This window comes from Macaca fascicularis, chromosome 5, assembly GCF_037993035.2.
Source record: "Macaca fascicularis isolate 582-1 chromosome 5, T2T-MFA8v1.1".
NCBI lineage: Eukaryota > Metazoa > Chordata > Mammalia > Primates > Cercopithecidae > Macaca > Macaca fascicularis.
In genome coordinates this window covers 119191355-119216668 of record NC_088379.1, presented here as the reverse complement: position 1 = coordinate 119216668, position 25314 = coordinate 119191355, and the positions used below count along the sequence as shown (strand labels likewise).

General features: G+C 35.8%; 1 protein-coding gene across 50 annotated transcripts in view; it reads left to right on the top strand.

The window, feature by feature from the left end:
• CAMK2D (calcium/calmodulin dependent protein kinase II delta) overlaps window positions 1–25314 on the top strand; it is a 305845-nt gene that overhangs the window by 77991 nt on the left and 202540 nt on the right. For all 50 annotated transcript variants that reach the window (XM_045392801.3, XM_045392793.3, XM_065545414.2 and 47 more), the window contains exon 3: window positions 23344–23403. In XM_045392801.3, coding sequence (XP_045248736.1) covers window positions 23344–23403 — 60 coding nt within the window. The remainder of the gene's footprint in view (window positions 1–23343; window positions 23404–25314) is intronic.

The following is a 25314-nucleotide window of genomic DNA, read 5'->3' as shown; positions in this document are numbered from 1 at the left end:
TCTCCAGTTGCCTTGCTAAAGAGAATCAACAAAGAGAGAAGGACTTTGCTCAGTCCCTTCTGCCTTAGCAGCCTGTCTAGTCATCTGCTGCCAGCTATTTCCAGGGAGAGATGAGGAGCAGCAGGCCTGTGCTCTCAGGCCCTCAGGGAATGCACTGCCTCCCATGGGACAGAGTGGGGCTGTTGCTTGTGTCATTGCTGCAGCACATTATTTGAACCTGACCTCAAGACTTGGATTTGCTCAGTTTATTTTTAGAAGTAATGACAGTGTAGCACTTTGAGGACTGAATGTTATTTTTAGACAGGAGTAATACTATTTTTCTGAGAAGTAGAATTTCAGTATTTTAAATGGATTTTTTGGTAAAGATTTCTGAAGCTTTTCCAGTAACTGAGACCTTCTGGGCAGAAAGGCAAGATGGGACATAGTGTGCAGTGTGCATCCTCTATTCCTGCTGACCTCAGTCTCTGAGAGTGTGACTAGACGCTGTTACCGAGCAGCTGAGTAGTCATCTTCTTCCCTTGTTCTGAGCAAGTCCTCTGTTACACAAAGAAGAAAACAGCAGTCATTCTCTTCAGTCATTTACCTTCCAACTTACTAAATTTGAAATTATCATTATACATAAAGTCCATACAGGGTTGTCTGTAGGGAGTATTTTTGTTTTTATGTGTTATATTCTGGTGTATCTATGAGCTTGCCTAAGAGATTTGGAGATACATACACATGCATATACATACATGTGTCTGACTTTTTATGTAAATATATTTTGTATGATGTGTTAGTTTATATGATACATGGCTATCCAATGTGGATATCTCTACAAAGAAATGCACTCACAGATATGTTTAATTTTTACAGATACAATTTTCATTAGCTTTCTAATTGAAGTCCCTGCCTGTAGACTTTCATTCTCTGGTTCTATTGTGTACTCCACAGTGTCATCAACCCTGTTTTTCAAAAATAGCGTTCATAGCCAGCACTTTTGTGTTGCTTCCTATATGCCAGGCACTGTTGTAACTTTTTATATATAAGTCTCTCAACAATTCCGTGAAGTAGGTACTGTTAGCATCCCCATTTTACAGAAGAAGAAACTGAGGCACAGAGAGGTCAAAAAGCTCACTCGAGGTCACAAACAATCCTAAGTGGTAAAGTCAGTCTGAACCCAAGCAGTCTAATTCTAAAATCTGTACGCTTAACTACAATATTGTGTTGCAACAAAATCTGGTTCCTCATGCCTCTGATCAAAACCCATATTTCTTTTAGCAGAAAGTCTTAACATATTAGCACATAATTAATTTGTTAGCTTTTTATGGTTCTCCCTGCTCACATTTGAGGTTGTTGCCCACAGGCAAGTATATCAAACTATTGCTGTTCTCCAAACCTTCCAAATAGTTTTCTGACTCTGTGATGTTAATCATGCTATTCCTTTTATCTGAAATTTACTTCATCTTTTTCTAACCAGAAAACCCTTATTGATTCTTCAAATCCCGTATCAGCCTTCACCTCTTTTATGCCTTGTTGTATTGTATTTTCTCTTATCTGTGTTCCCGTAGCACTTACTAAGTAACTCTGGTTTTGACGCTTCTCTTATTGTATGGTGGTGTTTATTTGCCCTTAAGTGTCATGTGCTCTTCATTGGGAGTACCATGTCCCCTCTGCTGATTTCATTCAACTGTCTAGTAACCAGATTCACCTCTCAGCCATGCTCCTGTATCATCGGCGCTGCTCTGCGGTGCTGTCTGGTTTTCAGTCACAGTTTCCTGTGCAGGTGGTGGAGGATTTTGAAATGCTTGAAACTGAACCATTACACCCACTTGAGATAGTTTCTTTTGTCTGTGTACGATAGGAAGTGGGTGGGGAAAAATAAGTGCACACAGCCTATTACCTGGAGTTGAGATCACCAATTAAATGTCATGAATAGGGTAAAATAACACATATTAGTTGTGTTTAAAATATTTCACTCCTCAGATTTCTATTCATTCTTCACTTTAATTTAGAAAGGCAGTTTTCTGATGTTGGATGAGCATTAACTAATTTCCAAATACCTTCTTATTTGTTTTCTGCATTATATAGATCATGTGACTCAAGTGTATTTAAGGTAGCTAGCAGATGACTGAACATGATGAAACTAAGAGTATTTTATTTCTCTAAGTAAAGCAGTGAATGCAGATGGGTTTATTATAGTCATAGGGCCCCATGTACTTTAGTTCTTATTTCTTCCAGCAAAACTTCGATGACTAATTTTGACTTCAATTGAAGAATTTTTATTTAAAACATTTGCTTAGAATAATAGTCATTGTAAAGGAACACTTTTCTTGTGTTTACTGAACCAAATGCTAAGATAATACAATTCCTAATTTTCAAATTATAGATATTTTGCATAATTTTAGTAAAATAGATATGAGAAAGATTGGAGATTATGTGAGGATTCTAGGTACTTAAGTTGGAGTAGAGGAGAAAGAAGGAGGAAATGGCCTATTCATAATTGCATTGTAATTTTTTTCAGTCTTGAGCAAGAAGTTGAAGTCTGAATGGTACTGAAGTAAATAAGAGATTCAAATCCAAAAGAAGAAAAAGTACTCATTATAAATTTTGAAAGTGCATGAAAATGGTGAATAATATTCTGAAATTTGAAAAAATAAATGAAGCTATATTTTAAAATTTAATTTATAAAAATCTGAGTGACTTTTTAATAAATTACAATATGAAATTATAAATTTATATGAGAAATTTTTCATATATAAAAATACATTTTAGTAACTTTCTCATATACCTTCCTCTTCTTTTAAAGCAGTTTATATTTGGAATTTTTTTTAAAAAAATGAATAAATTAAAACTGAAGATTGCTCTTCGTTTTATATCAAAGCAACTGAAACATTTAGCTCCTATTCTGTGATGCAAAGTTTAACATATGTAATCTGACTTAATTCCTGCAGTTACCTGTACAGCATTATCATCTTCCATCATATATGCATGGAAAATTAAGCTTAGCAATTTCCCCAGAAAGGAAGGGGTAGAATAGGATTTAAACTCAGATCCACTGTTCCTGTATCCCATGCTTTTTCTACTATATTTTGGTAGAGAATATTGGTTTTGAGTATAGATATCCTTTGTGCTGGAGAAACCAGCAAACTGGAATTAAAAACTATTCAAATGATAAAATGGAACTGGAAAAGGCTGTTTTTTTTTTTAATTAAATATGTTTCCTGGCATATGTAAAACAAGTCATTTAAATAAAATATTCATATTTCAGTTGTCATTTAAATCTCAGTAGAGAGTTTGATTAAATAATGGATTATCTGGGTGTCTTTATCCGTGATCTTTGCCCCTGAATTTATGATCACTTATTTTTACAGCATGGAATTAACTCAGCATAAAATTTGAGGTAAGATTTTATTACTCAAAATAGTCTTGAAGTTTTCTGGGATTGGTGAATGTTTTCTTGGGACTAGCCATGTCACTCACTATCTTTGCACTGAAAATGAAAACTATACAGTATATTAGTCCATTCTCATGGTGCTATTAAGAACTGCCCAAGACTGGGTCATTTATAAAGAGGTTTAATTGACCCACAGTTCCACATTGCTGGGCAAGCCTCAGGAAACTTACAATCATGGTGGAAGGGGGAGCAAACACATCCTTCATCACATGGCAGCAGGAGAGAGAAGTGCTGAGCAAAGAGGGAAAAGCGCTTTATAAAGCAATCAAATCTCATGAGATCTCACTCACTATCATGACATCATGGGAGTAACCACCCCCATGATTCAGTTACCTCCCACCAGGTCCTTCCCCTGACATGTGGGAATTATGGGAACTACAATTCAAGATGAGATTTGAGTGGGGACACAACCGAATCGTATCATACAGTGTGTCTCATTTTTCACTTTTTATACAGAAGTATTGCACATAATAGGAAGAATAAAGGGAAGGAAATATAGGTTAAAGATGACTATCAGTAAAACGTAATATTTGTGTAATATTTGTTTCAGTAAATGTAGTCAACAGGGAGCTCAGAAATACCTGGGTCTTCCAGTACTTCGTAATTTAGTGAATGATTATAGGAAAATTACAGAAATCCTTTTGTACTTCATTCTTTCTGATTCCTAATTTAGGGGAATGGTCTTTGAGACCTACCTTCCTTACAGGGAGATGGTGAAGATTAATTAGCCCATGCTAGCCAAGTTCCCAGTGCTGCCCCAGAGAAAGGTGTTCCATAAATCAGACCTGTGGTTAAAAGGCCTTCATTTGTGTCTAGTCCTTGCACAGGATGGTGCCATCACTCCATATCCTAATGGGAGTCACCCACATTCAGGCCAAGGACAGGTTTTTCCATAGCACAAAGAACGTTTGTTCTATGTGACTAGGCAGATTTCCTCCTCTGAGTGCCTCAGTGTCCTCATCTATCAAAGCAGCAGTCCATAGCCAGATAATTCCTAAGAGGAACTTACCCTAGAGTTGCTCTAATTTATATCTTTTTGTTTGTTTGTCCCACTCACATTCTTGAACCTATTACACTTTTTTTTTAAGCTCATGTCCTATGAAAGAACTGTAACAGACATAGAGATAGACCATTCAGATGCCCCTCCAAAGAAGGCAGTCAGCAGAGCCTCCAGCAGTCAGGGTCAGCTTCAGCTTCACAGAGTTGGCCCTCCCAAAGCCATCTCCCTCTTGTGGCATCTCACATCTGATTATCAAGTTAAGACCCCAGCACTAGACAACTCTGATGGACAGCGTTTGTTCTAGAGTGCTCCACTAGTTTGAGACATTGGATTTGCCTCATGGTTGTTTCTCATGCTTCCTGATCTTTCTTCCTTCTCCTTTCCTTTACAGATTTGATAAAAATCTTACAGGTTTTCCATATAAATATCTTATACCCTATAAGCCATCTCAGCATCTGCTTCCACAGAATCTGAACAATGACAAGAACTTAAATAATGTTTAAAAAGTTTGTGACTGGCTTGGGCAATATAGCAAGATACTGTCTCGATTTTAAAAAAAGAAAAAGTTTGTGACTGGCTTGGGCAATATAGCAAGATACTGTCTCGATTTTAAAAAAAGAAAAAAATAATAATAATGTGAAAAAGGACTGGTAGAAGGGAAATCCTCAAGCCACAAATTACTAGACTTCTTTATAATAGACTTGTTTCATATTCTGTAGTTTATTAATTTGGAAATTGTATTTTCATATTAAAACAAAGCATACCCAAGAAGAAAGGTTCAGTGACTTTAGGTAACTTTTCTTTAGCTGGTCTTCAAATGAATCATTGTGAGAGGATTTTCTTCCCTTTATTCCTTTCTTCTTTTCCTTTTTTCTCATTCTTTCTTAAATAGTTTAGATTTGGTTATCTTTGTCTTAAAAAACTAGTAAGTCTGACACCTACTATGAAGTTTATCTGATAAAGTAAGTTGTATGCTGAGTGTTTCCAAATTAGATTTCCTATTGTAATGGAAGGCTAGTATTTGTTTGTTTGTTCTTTAATTTGCGGTTTACATTTAGAAGTTTTGCTTAAAATGATTTTATGTCTGAAATCAGAGTCGTCAAAACTCAGTTTAGTTTTTTTAAAAATTTGCTTTTTCTCTACCCATGGTTAAGGGATATGACTTACTATTTCTGTGGGTTTTGTTTTACATGTTATTATTGATTTTTAAAGTCAGGACTGAAAAGTAGAGACTAGAGAATATATGGCTGGAATATATGATGGACATCTAGGGAAGAATTAAGAAAGAAAATAAAATGGCTGGGGAGAGGCAAGTATTTAAAAAACAACCACATGTGTTAGTAGAGAAGAGGGTAAGAGACTAAAATTTGACATATATGTATTAGTAAACCTAAGCTACTTTTGACTTTGCACACTGTTTATTTACGTTGTGGTCACAGAGTTAATTATATCTGTTAGAACAAGACTTTGAAAGTCTAATGTGTTCTTTAGCATTAACAACCTTTCATATTTCCTTATTTTTTTTTAATCTTTCCATTCATCCATCTTAAGTTTTGCAGCTCTTAACAATGTTGTTGCACTAGAACCACAGAGCAGCATTATGTGAGTGGAATGTGTTCCAGGGATAAAATAAAACCAAGGCACAGTACATAATGTGTTATTTCTATTACATAAAGTATTACATAAAAACAAGCTAAATTGCTGCTATTAGAAATCAGAATAGTGGTTATTCTGGTGTGGAGGTAGGGGCAGGGAGCAGGAGAGGCTTCCGGGTGCTGGTTATGGCACCCACATCTGTTTCTTGATCTGCGTGCTGATCACATGTGTGTTCATTTTATGAAAGATCATTGTGCAGTATACTCATGACATCTGCAATTTTCTGTCTTTGTATTTTATACTTAAATATTCAAAAAATTGGGTGAAGGAAATGCCTGTGGGCTGGATTTACTTTGCTTCACTTATACCTTTAAGAATTACAGAACCATAGCTAGTTAGATTTAAATTCTAGTCTTCTACAACACTGTAGGGTATAGAGTAACTATAGTTAATAATTTATTATATATTTTCAAATAGGTACAAGAGAGGATTTTGTATGGTCCCAGCATAAACAGATGACAAATGTTTGAAGTGATAGATTTGCAAATTACACTAATATGATCATTATACATTGTATGCATGTATCAAAATATCACTTGATACCCCAATTATTATAATATGTGTCAACTAAAATTTAAAAACTGAAAAAAATAAAAGAATCACAGAACCAACTATAAAATCACAGAAATGGAAAAGATCTTAGTTTAGTCCACTGATGTCACGAAGAGAATAGATGCCTAAAAGGCTTTGAAGTCTTGCAAGGATCCTAGGGAATGATGATTTAATGTCGTACAGCTGAGGAAAGTGATGTCAGTAAGGTTGGGTCCATTACCCAATGTCCCACCAGAGCCTAATAAAGAGCTCCCAGATCCACCTTTCTCTACTGCTCAGCTTATTTCTAGTGTGTGGCTTAGTGTCTCTTAATAGCAGCTTCTTCATAGGACTATTCTTATTAAAAAGGGGGCTTGAGTTAACCTAGCTTATGAGGATTTCTAATGACAACTCTTACGAAAAGGGTATTTTTTGTTAACCTGCAGGCAGCCTGATTTTCAGCTGACCAGAAGTATCAAATTATAAAATATCAAATTATAAAATATTCTAGTTATTTGAGATGTTACCATAGCTTTAAAAATCTTTATTTTCATGACATTTATTTTATCACATAGCTGTTATTGCACAGCTGTTTTAAAAGACAGTTTCACTTGATCTCTGAAGCTTTATCAAGATGCTGCTAGATACTATCCTGTGCATATTTTCCACTTAACACTAGTATGATATCCCCTTTAGATTTATATGTATTCTGCTACCATGAAAAGCAACTTTTTCCTCTGTATACATGGGATTATTTTTACTTGACTTATTATCTCCTTAATTCAATGCCTGTCATTGAGAGCATATCATATATATCACATATATGAGATTTCTGATAACCTAATAACCTAATAAATAAATAAATAATCAAATTTTTGTCAATCCAGTAATCACTGAATCTTCTAGAATCTACTCAATTCTTATCCAAGGGCCAGTACTGACATGGGCCTTCTTATTCAGATGGTATTGCATCGCGTGATTCTTAGAGCAGGCTCTAGATGATTGACAGATTATCCTGATGTCTGACGGAAGTAAGACAAGCAAGTTCCTTCAAGAAGGAAGTAAGCCAAAGTATCAGATATAGTCTCCATTCTGTTACTTTCACTTTCCTGTTGATACCCTTTCTTCCTGTTTATTCTGAATGCATTTAATAAATATTTATGAGTATTGCTATGGGCCATGCACTGTCTTAGGAGCTAGTATAAAATGGTGAAACAAAAAGAAATCAACATAGATCCTGCTGTCTTGGGATTTATTTTGTTAGAGACAGAGTATTAAAAAATATCTTTCAGCTAAATAGAAATCAAAAATGGGTCAAGTACAATATAGAGGTGGAATTTGTGCTATGTATGTGAGCCAATGATAGGGAGTTTGGCCACATTAGGAATGGCTTCCTTGAAGAAAAGATACTTACTTTAGGATGTAAAGAATGAATAGATAGATATAAATCAGACAGAGGAGCAATTAGTATTGCAGCAGCCAGGATAGCATGCACAAAGGTTCTGAAGGCAACCTACTAGTGTAGGGGAGTAAGGCTGAATTTTAGCTCTTCCCCTTTAGGGTTTTTTCTGGCGAGGCCTAAGAATTAAATTGACATAGGACAGATTAACAGGAGAAAAGCACAGGAATTTATTTATTTAATATAAGTTTTACACAACAGTGGGAGCCCTCATGAAGAAATGAAGACCCAAAGAAACAATTAGAATGAATCAGTTATAGACTGAATTGAACAAAGAATAGTAAGTTGTGAAAAAGCAACAAAATTATATGAAGAGGCTTAAGAGACAAGAGCCATTTTAGCAAGGTCTGTACAGAATTTTCTTTGGCTCAAATTTCCATCCTTGGTGATAAGAATATTGGTTTCCTTCTGGTATAGGGAGAGGACCTTTCAGAGTTCCTGCTTTTAAGAAACAGAAAGGAGGCCAGAATGATCTTCTACCTGCTGTTTTTCAAGTACCTTTAATTCATAATAGTCATTATGCCAGAATGGTATATTTTTAACTTCTTCAATGGCACATTTGAGGAACTCAAAGAAGTCTAGCATGACTGAGTCAAAGAGTGCATAGAGTTGTGTGGAGCAAAGTAAATAAAGAGACTTATGGATTAGGAACAGTGGAGGAGTCAGTGGACTGGTATTCCTGATGATTTGAACAAAAAGTCACTCTGGGAGACACTGAATAATCTAGAAAATGGGCATTTTATAATCAGCGACTGTGATTTTTAACTCCCTGATTTTGGAGGAGGATGGCCAAGTATCAAGGAATGATTGCAAGAGTGGTGACTGAAATCGAGTGGAAATGAAGACCACTGGAGACAGGGAGGTCAAGAAACTGAGAGGCTCAGTGTTAGACCAGTTATCCTTGCGTCTGTTGAAATAACTCAGAATGTTGGCAGATTTTTCAGTGAACTAGAAGACTGGATAGATGCCAAGTCTTTAATACATAGAGTAGGTTGAATGGTAGTGGGGAAAGTTTGAATGGTAGTGGGGAAAGAGAACCACTTAGTGCGCTTAGTAAACTAGTAAACATTTCATAAGATTTGAATGGTTTGTATGATAGAGATAAAGTTTCTTGATTTTCGATGTTATATTTTCCCAATCGTCCATTATATTTTGGGCATTATACAGATATATCAAAATCTGAACTAAAGGAGTTTCCTCATCTGGCTTGCATATTCCAAGATGATAGGAATTGTGTCATAATCACTTGTATAGAAGCTATACAGATCTTGGCCTACCCAAAGACAAGGCCTACCTTGGCCTACCACTGGTAGCTCTGAATGAATAAAGCATAGTGATAAATTACAAATGAAGGAAATATGTAGCTCTTTTATATGGAAGGTGTTATCGTTTTTAATTTTATGCACATGTGCAAATTTTGTAAACTTTACATGGAATTTTACCTCTCTGACTACAATTACCTTTGCATCTACATTAATTAGATAGTAGTCACATGTTTTTTAATTTTCTTTCAGAGATGAACTTTTTAATCAGAATAATTACTTTCCCTGATTCCGTGGGAACTTTACCATTTATACCAACTTTTTGTGGAACCAATGAGTTAGATCCTTTTGACAGAAATTGCAGAGGGGCATTCTCTGATATGATGGGGATACATCTTGACTGGAACGGATCTTCCCCTGTCTGCACCTCCATTCATGTTTGTAAACTTTTATCATTCTCCATTTGTTTATCTGGCTGGCGAGCAATCTCTCTGTACCAATACTTGCCTAAGGGATTTAACCAGCTTATGAAAGTGTATAAGTTATGATTTTAAAGATGAAAGCAATATGTTATATATATATGCCTAGGAAAAGACTGGCAATACACTCATCAAAATGGAAATAGTGGTATATCTAGGTAGTGGAGTAGTTTTACATCATATTTATTTCTTTAAGCTGAAATATACATGTTTTTCAGTGAGAATCTATCACGTTTTACAATGAGATTTTTGAAACCAATGTTAAGGTGAAAGGAAAGGGTAAAACAAAGGTAGGGGAAAAGTCAGGAATTAGGCTATATGAAAAGAAAAATAGTTTATTTTTCTATTGTGTAGAAGATAGGTGAGTTGTCAAAGATGGAATATGCATGCATGGATGTTAGCAGTATGTTTGATTCTACTGCAAGAATCTAATGCATGATGCTCTCTTCAGAGGCTTCTGGTCACAGTCCCTTGTTTCCAGGTCACTTGGCAGAATTCCTAGAGTCTCAAGTTTTAAGGAGCAAATAGTAGAAATTCCTCCTGAGTGCCTCTGTTGCTTATTCTCTTGGGGGAAGTAGTCATTGATTTCTGTTAACTGTGATACAAAAAACCCACTAAGCACATAGGGCTTCCCTTGCCACCTCCTTTCCATCTGTTAGGAAGCCTTCTTTAAGCTCTGAGAATATCTGTGGATTAACACAAGTCAGAAATTGTTTTCAGTATCACTCTGCAGACAGACATTTAGCAGGTGGGCAGTAGGTCTGTTAATTTCACATGGGAGAGGAAATTAACTGTCCAGCCTGGACAGGTTTTTGTCTGCCAGCTTTAAAGTTGGTCACATAGAGGAATCTTCCTCTTTCAGAATGTAGAAGGAACCACAGCCAATTTAAGTGGCATTTAATATGCTTCCTTGTAAACTGTGGGCTTCAAGCCAGGCAGAGTTGCAGTAAGCTCTTGCTTTAGACCTGACCCACTTGTAATGCCATGGAAATGCCAAATACGTGTTCTAAATGATGCAGTACTTACCTGAGGCAGAGCATTCTAGGTAAAAGGTAAGTGTTCCTTCCCAATGAATGACGAAAGATGACATCTAGAATGATGATTAATTAAGAATACCACTCTGTTCAGTCTGGGGAATTTTATTCTGCATTTCAGATGTATCATAATTTCAATATCAGAATCAGTAAGATGATACACTCCTGAAGTGTAGGTTATCTAGACAAATTTTAGGTGATTGTAAAAAAAATATGCAAGCATATTTAACAACTGCTTTAGTATAACCTACCTAGATTTTTCATCCTAGCTCTGCTTCCAAAGGGAATTGGACATGGAACTGTGAAAGCAGAGGTATGTGATGTAAAGGCAATGGTATTCAGTAAATTCAGACACTAGATGATTATATATTTGTTACATATTTATAATATATGGCTATTTTATTAAAATACTGTAATCAGAATTCTAACCATCTAGCTTTAGTGGGATGCAAGTGGGAACTACTTTATTCCTCTTCCCACAGAATATATTTATTTCAGCCATTTAAGAAGTCTTGGTTAGATCTCAGAGCTTTGCCGTGTCTTTTAGTCACAAGAACAGACTCATTTCAGGATTTTAAAAGTCCTGATCAGAGTAATCATTTAAAACTTCTTCCCTCAGGTTGGGCCTGTTTGAGGCTTGACAGCCTCTTTGGACCAGGGGGTGTGTGGTACTGACACTCTTTGTCACCTGACTTCCTCTCCCACTCACTGGCTGCCCTCAGGGCCCTTTAGAGAAGGGTTGTAAGGAACTGGGCAAGTCTGAGTCACTGGTGCAGTTCCAACCTGCACTGCTACCCTCTGTTAGATGTATGATTGCTGACTGTCTCTTTGGATAATTCCTTTTAGGGACCCCTGGGTATAGTTCCTCTGATGATAGTCATGCCACCCCTGGCTAGATGTTTTTAGCTGTCTTTGCAGCTCCTGGGTTTCTGGCATTACACCCCTCTTTTGGGATTACATTGCCTTGCCAGGTGGTCCTTTTGGGCATTGTCCCTTGTGAGATCATTCCGCCCGTGGGCCTGTATCCTGTCCATGGGAAAGGTGCATCTTTTTCTTGCCATTGATGGAAGCATAGCCTGATCACAACAGGGTACTCCGGGCTTTGCAATTCCAGGACAGCTAGCCAGCCACAATTTCCTGCCTTTAAAGTCAGATTTAAAGTAGGTAGTAGTTATTTTCCTCTAACTCCAGGAGATGCATTTTTTCAAATATTTCTCTCAGAGACACTCACTCCCTTCCAATTTGGTACCCTTGAGTAAGCTCTTTTGTGGTGTGAAGTAGGAGGTAGTACAGAATGTTCTGACCACTCTATCCAGAGTAGTCCTCTCTGGGGGTCTCGTTACTTTCTCTTGTAGAGCTGAAAGCAAGCAGTGGGCTTATGATGACAGAATGGCTTCAGATGAACCCGTGGCAAGTTCCAATTTGGCACTTGTATCTGATAATTATTTTGTTTTTAGCCTTCAAGGTTTCAACTAAAACAGAAGATTTCATTTGTTTTATATTTTTTAATTGATATGTCATAGTTTTACATATTTTTGAGGTACATGGGATACACAATTTCTTTTTAAATATCCTGACTCAGTAGTATTTTTTTTTTCCATTTAGGTGGCTGCATTAAACCTCATTTATGTGTGTGTTTGTGTGTATGTATGTATAGGAAATAAAAGCATTCACAACTGTGGTAAACAAGGAATAAATAATTAAATTAATTTTATTTATTTTTAAATTATTTATTTATTTAATTTAATTAATAGAATTAAAATATATAGATGCAAGACTTTAAGTGTCTTACACTTTTTAACTTGGGGATTGTAGTTCAATAAATGATAACTTCATTTTCTTTCTTCAATTCAAAGGATATTCTTATAATTGCTAGTTTAATTATTAGTTTGCAAGTACTTAGACCATAATATGTTACTTCATCTTCCAAAACAGCTATCAGTTCCCTTGTGTTTGCTTAATAAAATATTAATTACAAATATGTTAAGTAGCATGTCTGATATAAGGACTTTTTCCTTTACAAATAAATACATAGTATCTCAAACTTAGAGTGTCTTAATAGGATAGAGAGGAATAAATATAGTTTTACACACGTGTAAGATTTGCTTTTTTGCCATTCCTGGCAGAGTCTGTACTGGAAGTCAATTTCTTTACCTTGACTTTCAACTTAGTGATCATTTTACTATGGTGGGTCACTCATGACTAATGTAATGTAAGATATGTATGGGATTTTAATGACTAGTTTTAGCAGTATAAATGAGTTTTTATTCACTTAAAGAAGAAAGTTAACATTATAAATTATCTCAGGTATTTTAATATGCAAGTCTTTTTATGTTTACAGTTTAAACAATACATTTTCATCTACTTTTTTTCATAAGCATAACAAGAAGCGTGCATCCAGGCTTAGCAGCACCTCACATGTATGCAACCTGGGAGGTTCTCCCTAAGGAAGAGAAAAGATTACAAATAAAAAATTAAACTCAAAAGTGAAATATATTTAGGATGAAATAGTCATAAGAAGTTATAAATTTTAAAAAGCAGAGAAATACTACAAAGCATAACAAATTCCAGAAAAATAGCAAAAACATTTTTCCTCCTCGTTTGTTCACACACTTGCAGGGTGATCTGTAGTTCAAATTCATATGCTGATACCACCCCTGGGGTGTCACATCGTTATCTCATGGCAGACTGAGAGGTGGGTGTATTTCCAAAACATCCTACACTGGGATGGCTAGCAGTAACATACCTCAACATAGAAGTGACTGCAAACCAAGTAAATATGTTTTATTAAACCTAAACTAAATGTATGTTCAGTACAGCTCAACTTCCCTTTTGTTAGATCTCAAAAATGTTTGTGCTTGCTCCAGTGTCACCCAACACAAAGAAAAGTGTGATGGAGGAAAAAGAAGAGTGGAAAGAAATAGTGATCGTAGCTGATTAATGTTAAGATATCATGTTTTGCAACTTTTATGAAAACATATGAGCCTGTAAACATTGATGAGGTCCTTTCAGGAGTCTGTGCATATGAAGGGCCCAGAAGCCTAAGCTACTTTAGCTTCACAGTTACCTCTTAGGAGAACTCAGTCACAGAAAAATGATTAACGTCATGTTCCACATGTTTTAAAGGAACCATAAAACATCAGTGTTCTTTTCCATTTCATTCCCTTTATTCTTCTAAATTGTTATCCAAAGTTATTCTTTTATCTCTATTTTCAACGTGTTAGTATTAAACTACCTAAGGAAAATTTTCCTGTGGAAAACCATATAAATATTTGTATAGTTTTCAGTTTTTGAATAAATTTGTGTACTTAATTCTTAGGAAAAAATGCTTAAGAATAGCAAAATATGTTTATCATACCACAATAAGAAAAACAAAAGCAAAATCCCTGAAGTAAGTGTTCTCTTGTGTTACTATACAACTGCTTGTAAAAATCATTGGGGCCACTGGAAAAAGATGGTTAAGGGTGGATTCTGTTTATCTTTAGTATGCCTTGTTTCCATTCTGTGTCCTTCTAATCTCTGGATAGCCGAAACTGGAAGGATTTTAATACAAAGTGTCTCAAATGACTTAGCTCTGTTGTGCTTAAAAGTCAAAATGGAATTGTGCTGCAAATTTCTCACAAGCAAAATTACATCTAAGGAAGAGTACTATTTGATTGTAGACTGAGGGTAGAGTTAATGTATTATACAAAAATTATCTCATTAGTCCTCTATAATAGTATAATTAGAATAATTTATGTGAATTAAATTATTGATATACAATGAAAATAAAGATATAGACAAATTTAAACCTCTTTAATTCTTAATATGCACCAACTAATATCCTTATAACTTGTGATTTATATAAGGGCTTATTATTTACAATATTAACAATCGGTTGAGACATCATAGTTTTATTATTTATTTATTTATTATTGTTTTATTTTGAGACAGAGTCTTCTTGCTGTGTCACCCAGGCTGGAGTGCAGTGGCACAATCTCGGCTCACTGCAACTTTCGCCTCCCAAGTTCAAGCGATTCTCCTGCCTCAGCCTCCAGAGTAGCTGGGATTACAGGTGCACACCACCATGCCCAGCTAATTTTTGTATTTTTTTTTAGTACAGACGGGGATCACCACGTTGGCCAGGCTGGTCGCAGACGCCTGACTTTGTGATCTGCCTGCCTGGGCCTCCCAAAGTGCTGGGATTACAGGCATGAGCCACCACGCCCAGCCATAATAGTTTTAAATGGTACTTTTGACAGATGGTCATCTGTTCTGTGTGAACTCGGTCTGATACCTTGTTTCCTAGTGCCATCTGGAAGTTCTGATTTCCTCCTTTGGAAAGGCCTTGACTCTGACCTACTGAATATTGCTTGGATCCTCTTTCTCCTAAAGGGACATGTCCTGGCTATCTGGCCATTCTGCATACCACTCTCCTCTTCTTATGCTTCCTGATTCACTCCTCCTGCCTAAATCCTCTGGTGACCTTCATAAGACAAGTTTTATATCTTGGAACATGCAATGAGTGGTGTAGCCATGTTAACAGAATGACAGACACACAAGCAGACAGACAGAGGCACTCTCATGAGAGGAAGACAGCAACACCATCACAGAAGGTATGATAACTGAGGGAGATCGCTAATGTCAGGTAGAGCTACGAGGGTTATAATCAGGGTTTCCTGCGCATCTCCTTCCTTGATCTTCCAAAGGAAATCTACAGTCCACCAATAGTCTCCATTCAACACCATACCTCCTCCAATGTACCCTGTTCTGCACAATTATGCTCCCACTTCCCCCCCGGCCAAGGGATAAAAGCTCAATTCAAATTCCCCTTAGCCCATCACCTAGAAGTAGTATAAGGCTTACTAAGAGGCTCTCTTGAAACTTCTATTGTATCTTAGCAGAGTATGCCCATCTCCTTCTTAATAACTATGTAGATAGTTTATATTATCAGACATTAAATAAACATTTATATGAAAATATTTTATATAAGTTAGGCTTCACTATAGTTTATAATTTTAAAAGGACTACAATAAGTTGTATCTTCACTTAAATTGCAACTGAACAAGAGCCCTATAAGATGTAGATTTTGCATTACATTTTCATAATTTTGTGTAAAGCATTTTTTAAATAACAGATATAATGTTATATCTCTGAATGGATGCTATTATTGAAGTGGAAGAGGGAAAATAATTTCTTCTGTAGGATAACATAAGAATGGTGCCATCAAATTTCAATATTTATTCCTTTACAGTCCTGTGAAAGAGAATATATTATACAGCAGCTCCCTCTTAAACAATTTTATGATAAATTATTAATCAGAAGAGATATGTTTCAGATATGCAAAATGGATGAATAAAAGAGCATAGTAAGTTTGTATATAAAACTGGACAATTTTATTTATTTACAAATTTTACACTCAGACAAATAATAGTTTTTTTCTATGTTTTTTTTTAGATGTTTAGCATATACTGTAAAACTGAATAATTTTGAGTTTTTGTCCATATTTTACTGTATTGAATTTGTCTCTTTCTGACCATAGATACCAGTGGTTCTCTCACTATTTCTGTTATCAGTGGCCTCGAGGGCGTCATCATATGATTTTATGAAAAAGTTATTTTTGTAATGTATTAGGATACATGTAAAATAAACAATTTTTGATGGAGTTAATGTAATTTTTAATATATCTTTTAGGAATTTAGTTATTTTAAAGTTGGACACATTTTAGGCAATAATAATGATAATAATGTTGATAATACAATTTTTTGAGGACCTCTTTTGTTCCAGATACAGTGCCTGGTGCTAGGTATTTTATGCCCGTGTTATGTAAGGAACTTTGGAAAGGTCGAGTAACTTGGACACCTAGCTAGTAGTTAGTGGTAGAACCAGGATAGCAATTCTTGTCCACTCCACTCTGAAGCCAGAGGTCTTTCCATTTCTCTGGCTTGTTTCTTACAGTGTGTCTAGTGTTCTACAAAATTAGGGACCTTCGTTATGGGTTTTTATTCCTCTGCAGTCAGTTGAAAATTCCATTTTCCTCCATAGGTGAAACTGCAGAAAGAAGGTAAAATGAAGTAGAGGCTTGGTTCTTTTTTCACGTATTTTTTTTTTTTTTCAAATGATGGGGTGGAGCTTCTCCACAAGGCAGCCATGGTTTCCAGTCCATATAGAATCAAGGTTGGACTCATAATTGATAATCTACATTTATATGAGCTTCCTGCACAGAATAGACTTTCAAAAGGTTTCACGTCTAAGTTAAGATACAGAGACTTTCATTCTAAATTAAGATGTAGGAGTTTTCAGCATCTGTATCTAATTCTACTTCACCATGAAAAGAACATCATCTTATATAGTTGTAGGATCTTACTGATTCTTCCAGGGCATTGTGGGCAGCAGAAGGACTGGTCCCTAATGTCAAAAAGATTCTACGTCAAATAGTTAAAAATTCAAATTTATGACACAATGGCATAGCATAGTTTTGTAATATTTAATTATGAATTTTTAAAACTTTTTGTTAAATGGATATGACAGCTTTAAATTTATATACATCCTGTTCAGGTTTTGTAGTGAAATGGCTCTTTCCTTAGCTCCTTCTACTTTGCAGTCTGTTTTTAAATGTGACCTACTTAAATGGATAGATTCTGTATTCTTTCTAGAGGAATGCCTCATTTAGGGAGACACAATTTCTCTAACAAGAAAAATGCATTCAGAATGTAATTCCAAAGCCTGCAGGAAAAAGGCCTCTGAGTAGCTACATTATAGCGCTCCAGAATCCATGCACTAAAAAGTGCGTCTTTCTTTTAAGAGAGGATCTCTAGGTTCTCACTTCCAGGTTATTTATTATATTTATTTATGTATATTTATAAATATTTATTATTTATTTATTTATTATATTTTTATGCTTTTCTTTTCTCTGGTTCTCCATTCACAGCAATTGTGAAAAAAGAAGGGGCATTCGTCCTTCATTCATTTATTCAGTCAACAAACATTTATTGAATGCCTATTGTGTGTACCTGAAACTGTTTTATGTACTGGAGACATTGACAGCACTAACAGCTGACAGCAAAAACTCATGAAGAGATTAAAAAAAAAAAAAAAAACACGTAATAAGCGGATACAACAGTATAAAAGTTGAAATAGTTTAGGTACATTTAGTTTTATCTTCCCCCATTCTGAGAATGAGTAGCCAGCCAGGTTTCTTCCAGAGGGGCAAATACAATGTCTCTTACTTGAGACTGTAGTTTCTTGTAAATGAAACAAATGTGAAAAATTTCAAAATCGAGTTGGGCTGGTTGTCATAAGGAAGCCAGGGAGGCAGGATTAACTTGCCCTCAAAAACAGATCTGAGGCATTGACCTCAAACTGGAGCATAAGGCCAGGAAATGTCAGGACTAAGGAGATAAGAATAGGGAACACAGCAGCTCAGCAGCTTAACCTGACAAGCCGAAAGGCCAGTAGGGTAAAAATTAGTGATAGAGCTGGATTTTAAACATTCAGTTTTTCATGCGCCCATGGGCAACTCCTCTGTAATTTTGATACAAGATTATTTTGGGAGTGGGATTCTGTTTGTGAGGAGGGGGAGTAGAAGAGTTAAACCTTCTTGGCCATGGCAAACTCAGGCCTTCCTTAGGTTTTATGCTTATATTTGTGTGTGTGTGCCTGCATGTGCATGTCTGTGCATGTGCATATGTATGTGTGTGCATGCGTGTGTATTTGTTAGAAGGGGCAGTAACTGACCAGTTATGACAGAAGGCAACCCCTCCTTTTGTCCAAACCCCTCCCTTGGCACTTGGTAGGTGGTGCAGGTACCTGTGGGTTTTCACACCTCTGTAGCCTCTGAGTACTTCACTGGATTACAGCAGAGTAATAATTAATGCTAATAATGAGCACTCAGTGGTGTCAAAAAAGATGAAATTCTTTTATATATGTCATTCATGTAAGAAAGCAATGACTGTTAGATCTTCCCCCAACCGCCTAATGAGGTTAATATTTTAATACTTGGGTACTTGGAGGAGTAAATAAGTACTTTTGAAATTTGCTTATTGGTAAGAGCTTATTCCCTGATATTGCCAGAGTAGATATATTGTTGCTTTATATAGCTTTAGTGATATTTCTATTGCTGTGTGAAAGTGAATCAGGGTAGCACTTTAATTTACATTTGTGATCAGGAGTATTATTTTACATAAAGATTAAAATTTGTTTTGGAACAGGAGTCAAGAATTTACTTCATTAGGTCTGAATTCACATTTTCCACCTCATTTGAAATAAAATATTTTGTAAGTTAAAACATATCTTGGCTGGGAAGTAATATTATAACAACATTTCACCAAAATTCTCAAGAAATGTTTTAAAATACAGAAGTCTTTCTACTGGTAATATTATTCCCCCACTGACTTCATGTCAAAAACCAAATGATGATGTATTTTCCTTAAGGCATTGTTTATATGGCAGGTCTTCAACCATATATTACTAACAGTATGTACCTTATCAGACCTGATGAGATTACAGCCTGAAGAGTTATATTTGATTCATACAAGAGTGTGGACTTGAGCTTCAAAGGAATAATGAAGCCAAACTATTATAGTTCAAGTACTTTAATAAATGTTAAATGATAAATAAGGCTGGTTCCACACTAGCTTCAGGGCCTGTGGATAATAAAAGAAAATCTTCAAATGGTGCCAAACAGTATTATGGCTGTCTTGCCTTTTATAATCTGTCTTTACTGCTCACCACTGTAGTTGTCAGAGCTGGGAATGATGAGGTAGGATGTATAATTTTTGTTGCTGACGGAATTAAAAGTAAAGGAGACTTTAAAAGTAATCCATCTCTTTAGCAGGATAAATACAGAAATGTGCTTTTTGGTAATACTGTAATAGGTATTTAATCACTCCTCACCTACCTACTCTCTCTGAAAGTCAAGTTGTGAACTTCATGTTAAATGTGAAACATACCAGGTGATATCCATTTTCATTATTGTTAATTTCTGGTTTTAATGGAAACTAGAATTTAGTTATATCATCGTGTTTGGGATGTCAAAACATGTTCCAGTGGGAGAGTGCAGAATGCCTATGATTCATAGAAGATCACTAAGTTATGTGATTATATGGAAGAAAAAGTAAGTGAAGCTGCTTTTCAGAGAAAGCCCATCAGTACTATTGTTATAAAGTCTACTGTGGGCTGAGCATGGTGGCTCATGCCCATAACCCCAGCACTTTGGGAGGCCGAGGCGGGTGGATCACCTGAGGTCAGGAGTTTGAGACCAGGCTGGCCAACATGGTGAAACCACATCTCTACCAAAAGTACAAAAGTTAGCTGGGCATGGTGGTAGGTGCCTGCAATCCCAGCTACTTGGGAAGCTAAAGCAGGAGAATTGCTTGAACCCGGGAGGCAGAGGTTGCAGTGAACCGAGATTGCGCCATTGCATTCCTGCCTGGTCGACAAGAGCTAAACTCTGTCTCAAAAAACAAACAAACAAACAAACAAACAAACAAACAAACAAAAAACAGTGGCAGACAAATTCTAAGATGCCCTAATAATCCTTCCTCCTGTTGTTCATGCCCTTATACATTGAAATTGGGCCAGCCTAGGTTTTTTTCCCCCAACCAATTGAATATGGAAAACATGATGGGATATCACTTCTGTGATTAGGCTAAATAAGATAGTGACCTTCCCTTTTGCTTACCATACTCTTCCCTTTGGTGACTTTGATGAAACATGTTGCCATATTGGCACATGCAAGGAACTGAGGGCATCCTCCAGCCAATGGCCAGGTAGGAACTGAGACCCTCACGTCAACAAGTCTTGTAGGAACTGAGTACTGCCAACAATTATGCCAGCTTGGAAGGAGATCTTTCCTCAGTCAAGACTTTAGATGACACCCCAGCCATGGCTGACACCTCGATTGCAGCCTGGTGAGAGACCCTAAAGCAAAGGGCTCGGTTAAGCTACGGCCAGGTTCCTGACCCACAGAAACTGTGAGATTATACATGTGTGTTGTTTTAAGCTCCTAAGTTTGAGGTGTTGGACACATAGCAATAGAAAACTAATACATTAGATGTATTAGTTTGATACGGCTACCACAACAAAGTACCACAGACTAAGTGGCTTAAATAAGCAGTTGTGAAAATTTATTTTCTCACAGTTCTGGAGGCTCAGAAGTCTAAGATGAAGGTGTCAGAAGCATTGATTTCTTCTGAGACTTTTCTCCTTGCCTCGTAGATGCCTGTCTTATCCCTGTGTCTTCACAGGATCTTCTTTCTGCGCATGTCATGCACTAGTTCCCCTTTCATATATAGACACCAGTCATATTAGATTACAGGCCACAATAATGACCGCATTTCAACTCAGTCACCTCTTTAAACATTCCATCTCCAAATACAGTCACATTCTCTGGGATCTGGAGATTAGGATGGCTTCATATGAATTTTATGAGGAAACAACGGTTAAGCCCACGACGATAAACTATATAAAGTTTTATAATTATACTTATAGCAAAAACTCTGTAGAACTTACTGTCTGTAAAGATCTTTTGCTTCCTTTTTATTCTTTATTTTAATATAATTATATATTTTTCGGATGATTTATATATATAAAAAATCACATAGTTTAGCACATATATTTGCATATCCCTGTCTCCATAACAAAATTCAAATCTCTGTAAGCATATGTCTTTCATATACTTTATTATTATTATTATTATTTTTAGACAGAGCCTCCCTCTGTCACCCAGGCTAGAATGCAGCGCAAGTTCTCGGCTCACTGCAACGTCCATCTCCCCGGTTCAAGTGATTCTCCTGCCTCTGCCTCCTGAGTAGCTGGGATTACAGGTGCCCACCACCACACCTGGCTAATTTTTGTATTTTTTTTGGTAGAGACAAGATTTCACCATGTTGGCCAGGCTTGTCTTGAACTCCTGGCCTCAGGCAATCCACCTGCCTCGGCCTCCCAAAGTGCGGGGATTACAGGGGTGAGCTACTGTGCCCAGCCTCTTTGCTATACTTTAGGTGTAACACTTTGCAGTATTTATGGTATTGCTGTTAGAGGCATTTTCAAAATCTACCTTTACTTTTTGTATTTGCTTGTATACTTCTAAATAAGTTGGAAGTAGCTTAAGAGTAAGGACTTGTTAAAAAGATAGGGAGTTTGAAGAATTTACATTTATTTGAAGTAGGTATAATTTTAGATAATGGTAGGTCCAGAGAATATCTGTCTTTGTATTTGGGAATCAAGATATAATGGAGATACACTGTTAGAGACTATCTAATGCTGGGCTGATTTATTAAGACACTGTGTTTTTGACACTTTGAGCTATTAATAGCACTGTACATGTTTAAAATATTTTTCTAAATGGCCAAAAAATATCTACATTATATACAACAGTTCATTATAGCATACACCAGTGGTTCCCAAAGTGCGTCTGCAGACCCAGGGAGTGCCAAAAACTCTCTTAGGGGATCTTCAAAGTCAAAACTATTTCCAAACTAAAACCAAACATTATTTGCCTTTTATTTTAAAAAGTGTTGACATTTTTATATGTGTTGACATGTGTTGCATCATAAATGCAAAAGAAACAGAGGATGAGATTGCTGGAGGCTTTGCATTAATCAAGGCAGTGGTGTTAAACTACTGGTATTTGTATTTTAAAATAGGGATGATAATATTGCCAATATAAGAGGGTTGTTGTAAGATTTAAATCAGATATTTTGTGTATAAGTTTTCAACTAATGACCAGTATACACTGCTACCCTTATCAGCAACATGTGTTTCTACCATGTTTTTGTCTCTCACTACCATTTATTTTGTGTTGTGATGAGTGATTTTAGTTACGTTTATGTGTATACGTACTGCCACCAAAAAATCAAAGAAGAATATTAAGATAATTCTTAAAACACAAGTTTATAGTGGTTCATGTTTCTTCAAAGAAATGGTTAGGGAAACATAGATAGGTGAAGATGAGCAAGCAATCAGGGATTTTTGGAAATCTTTGATATTAGGAAGAGCATCATAAACCTAGGAAGTTGAACCAACAATTGTAAGGAAATTGGTTAACAGAGCGTATGACTGAACAGAGAACATTCTCCATTAGGGATAAACTATAATTACCTGATTTAGCACTTCTTCCATTGGCAATTCAATTTCCATATATGCATCCTCTGCTCTAAATCGGTATGTCTATATTGGGTTATTTAACTTGTTACAATAATATATACTTAATGTAAAAATGAGAAAGAATAGTATTGTTTTGTGCAATTTCTACTATTTTCCCCAAGTCTAAATTTAGCACTGTTCTATACTGCACTCTGTCAAACATCAAGTCAATGAAAAATAAAATTAGATTGTTGAACTATGTGCTATTCACTGAATTCTAAATTTGAACTATCATTGTTTCAAAATGAAATCAAAGGATAAGTAAATGCAAAGGCCTTATGTCATTTTGTTATGATGTTTATTGTGTTTTATTATTTTTTGCTTTATTTATTTTTGCCTTATTCTGTTTTTTTAAAACAGATCATCAGAAACTAGAAAGAGAAGCTAGAATCTGCCGTCTTTTGAAGCACCCTAATATTGGTGAGAACATATTTTTAATGTTTTTAAAATGTTAATTTAAAATTTTATGTTATGTACCACAATAAAGTGCTAATTTGATAATCTAGAATATTTATAACTTTTAAAAAATAGGTTCCTAACTTTCAATCTTGGTTACATTTGATTCCTCAAAGTTTTTCTGTGTTTGTTGTTTGTTTTTTGATGCAATCTTTGAAGTAGAAATGTGAAAAATTAAACTAAGTTTGTAGAAACAAAGATACTAAATTAATTAATGGTATATGTTTCCTGTTGCGCTGAAAGTTGACTGTATACCAACCAGTGGAAAACCTGAGTGTAATTTAAAGAATAAATAAATAAATTTAGGTAATCCCTGATTATATTAGCTTTATTTTAACCACATAATTTGGAGTCTGCTATGTTAATGAGTTCAATGTCCTTTCTGTAGAGTTGTATAAAATGAAAACAATAATCCTTTACCTAATTGGGAAAATAGTTGTGAAGGTAAAAATGAAACAAGTATAACAATTTTTTGAAGTTATATATATATTTTTTCAAAAGTTTATGATTATGTATAAACACTTTAAAAAATAATATAAGGTCTCATTTGAATAGTGCTTTTATGTGTCTTTAAGAATTGCGCAGCTACTGCTGCTGAAGTATAGAAAGACAGGATTTATGTCATCACTTTAGTCAACTCAATTACATTCCATATATTCTGTTAAAAGTTTACTTTAGGCCAGGTGCGGTGACTTATGCCTATAATCCCAGCACTTTGGAGGGCTGAGGCAGAAGGATCACTTGAACCCAGGAGTTCGAGACCAGCCTGGGCAATGTGACAAGACCGTATTTCTACAAACTATTGAAAAAATTACCTGGATGTGGTAGTGTGCATGTATGGTCCAAGGTACTAGAGAGGCTGAGATGGGAGGATCGCTTGAGCCCAGGAGGTTGAGGCTGCAGTGAGCCATGCACTTCAGACAGCCTGGGTGACAGAATGAGACCTTGTCTCCAAAAACAAAAAAGTTCACCTTATAGTTACTGATTTGATTCCAGAAATAGTAAAAGGACTTCAGAATATTTATCTCTCATGAATTATAAAATAGCATAACTGTTTTCAAAATTTTTAAAAAGTGATGAATATAAGAAACAAAGAAGAAAAGCACAGGAAAGAAAAAGTAAATCCAGAAATATGTGTAAACTAGATTCTGTGATAGTAGGTTTGATTATTTTGGAAAAACGTTACTGTCCCAGCTCCCTCAATTTTATTGTTAACTTAAGTATTTCTGATCTAGAAGCAGTGAGAAAAAGGGGTAATAGTGATGTAGAATTTGCAAAATCTTTCACTGAAAAGTTTACAGGTGTTTTAATTTTATGTGTAGGAGCATTCAATTTCTGTTCTTGCTTTGACGTTTTTAGTATCCTGCACTTAGTGGGTGCATCTTAGGGTCTTAAGTGAATGGCTACTATGGGTAAAAAAAATTGTAACAGTGGCAAATTCACCTATATCATTCACTCACTCAACAAGTTACATTTCTAGGTGTATAGTAGGAACAAAACGTACTGCCAGCTGACTAAAAGGAACCTTCTGGTTTGAGGAGAGAACAAAACAACTCTGACATATAAATCTACTTCTTTACAAGCATTTTTTTCTGACAAAAATTTATGGCATTTCTTGTTTGGCTGTATTGGTTTGCTAAGACTGCCAGTAACAGAGTACCACAAACTGGGTGGTTTAAGCAACAGAAATTTATTTTCTCATAGCTCTGGAAGCCAGAAATCTAAGATGAAGGTGTTGTCAGGTTTGGTTTCTTCTGAGACCTCCTTCCTAAGCAAGTAGGTGGCTGTCATCTCCCTGTGTCTTCACATGGTCTTCCCTCTGTATGATGTCTGTGTCCTCATTTCTTCTTGTAAGGACACCAGTCATATTGGATT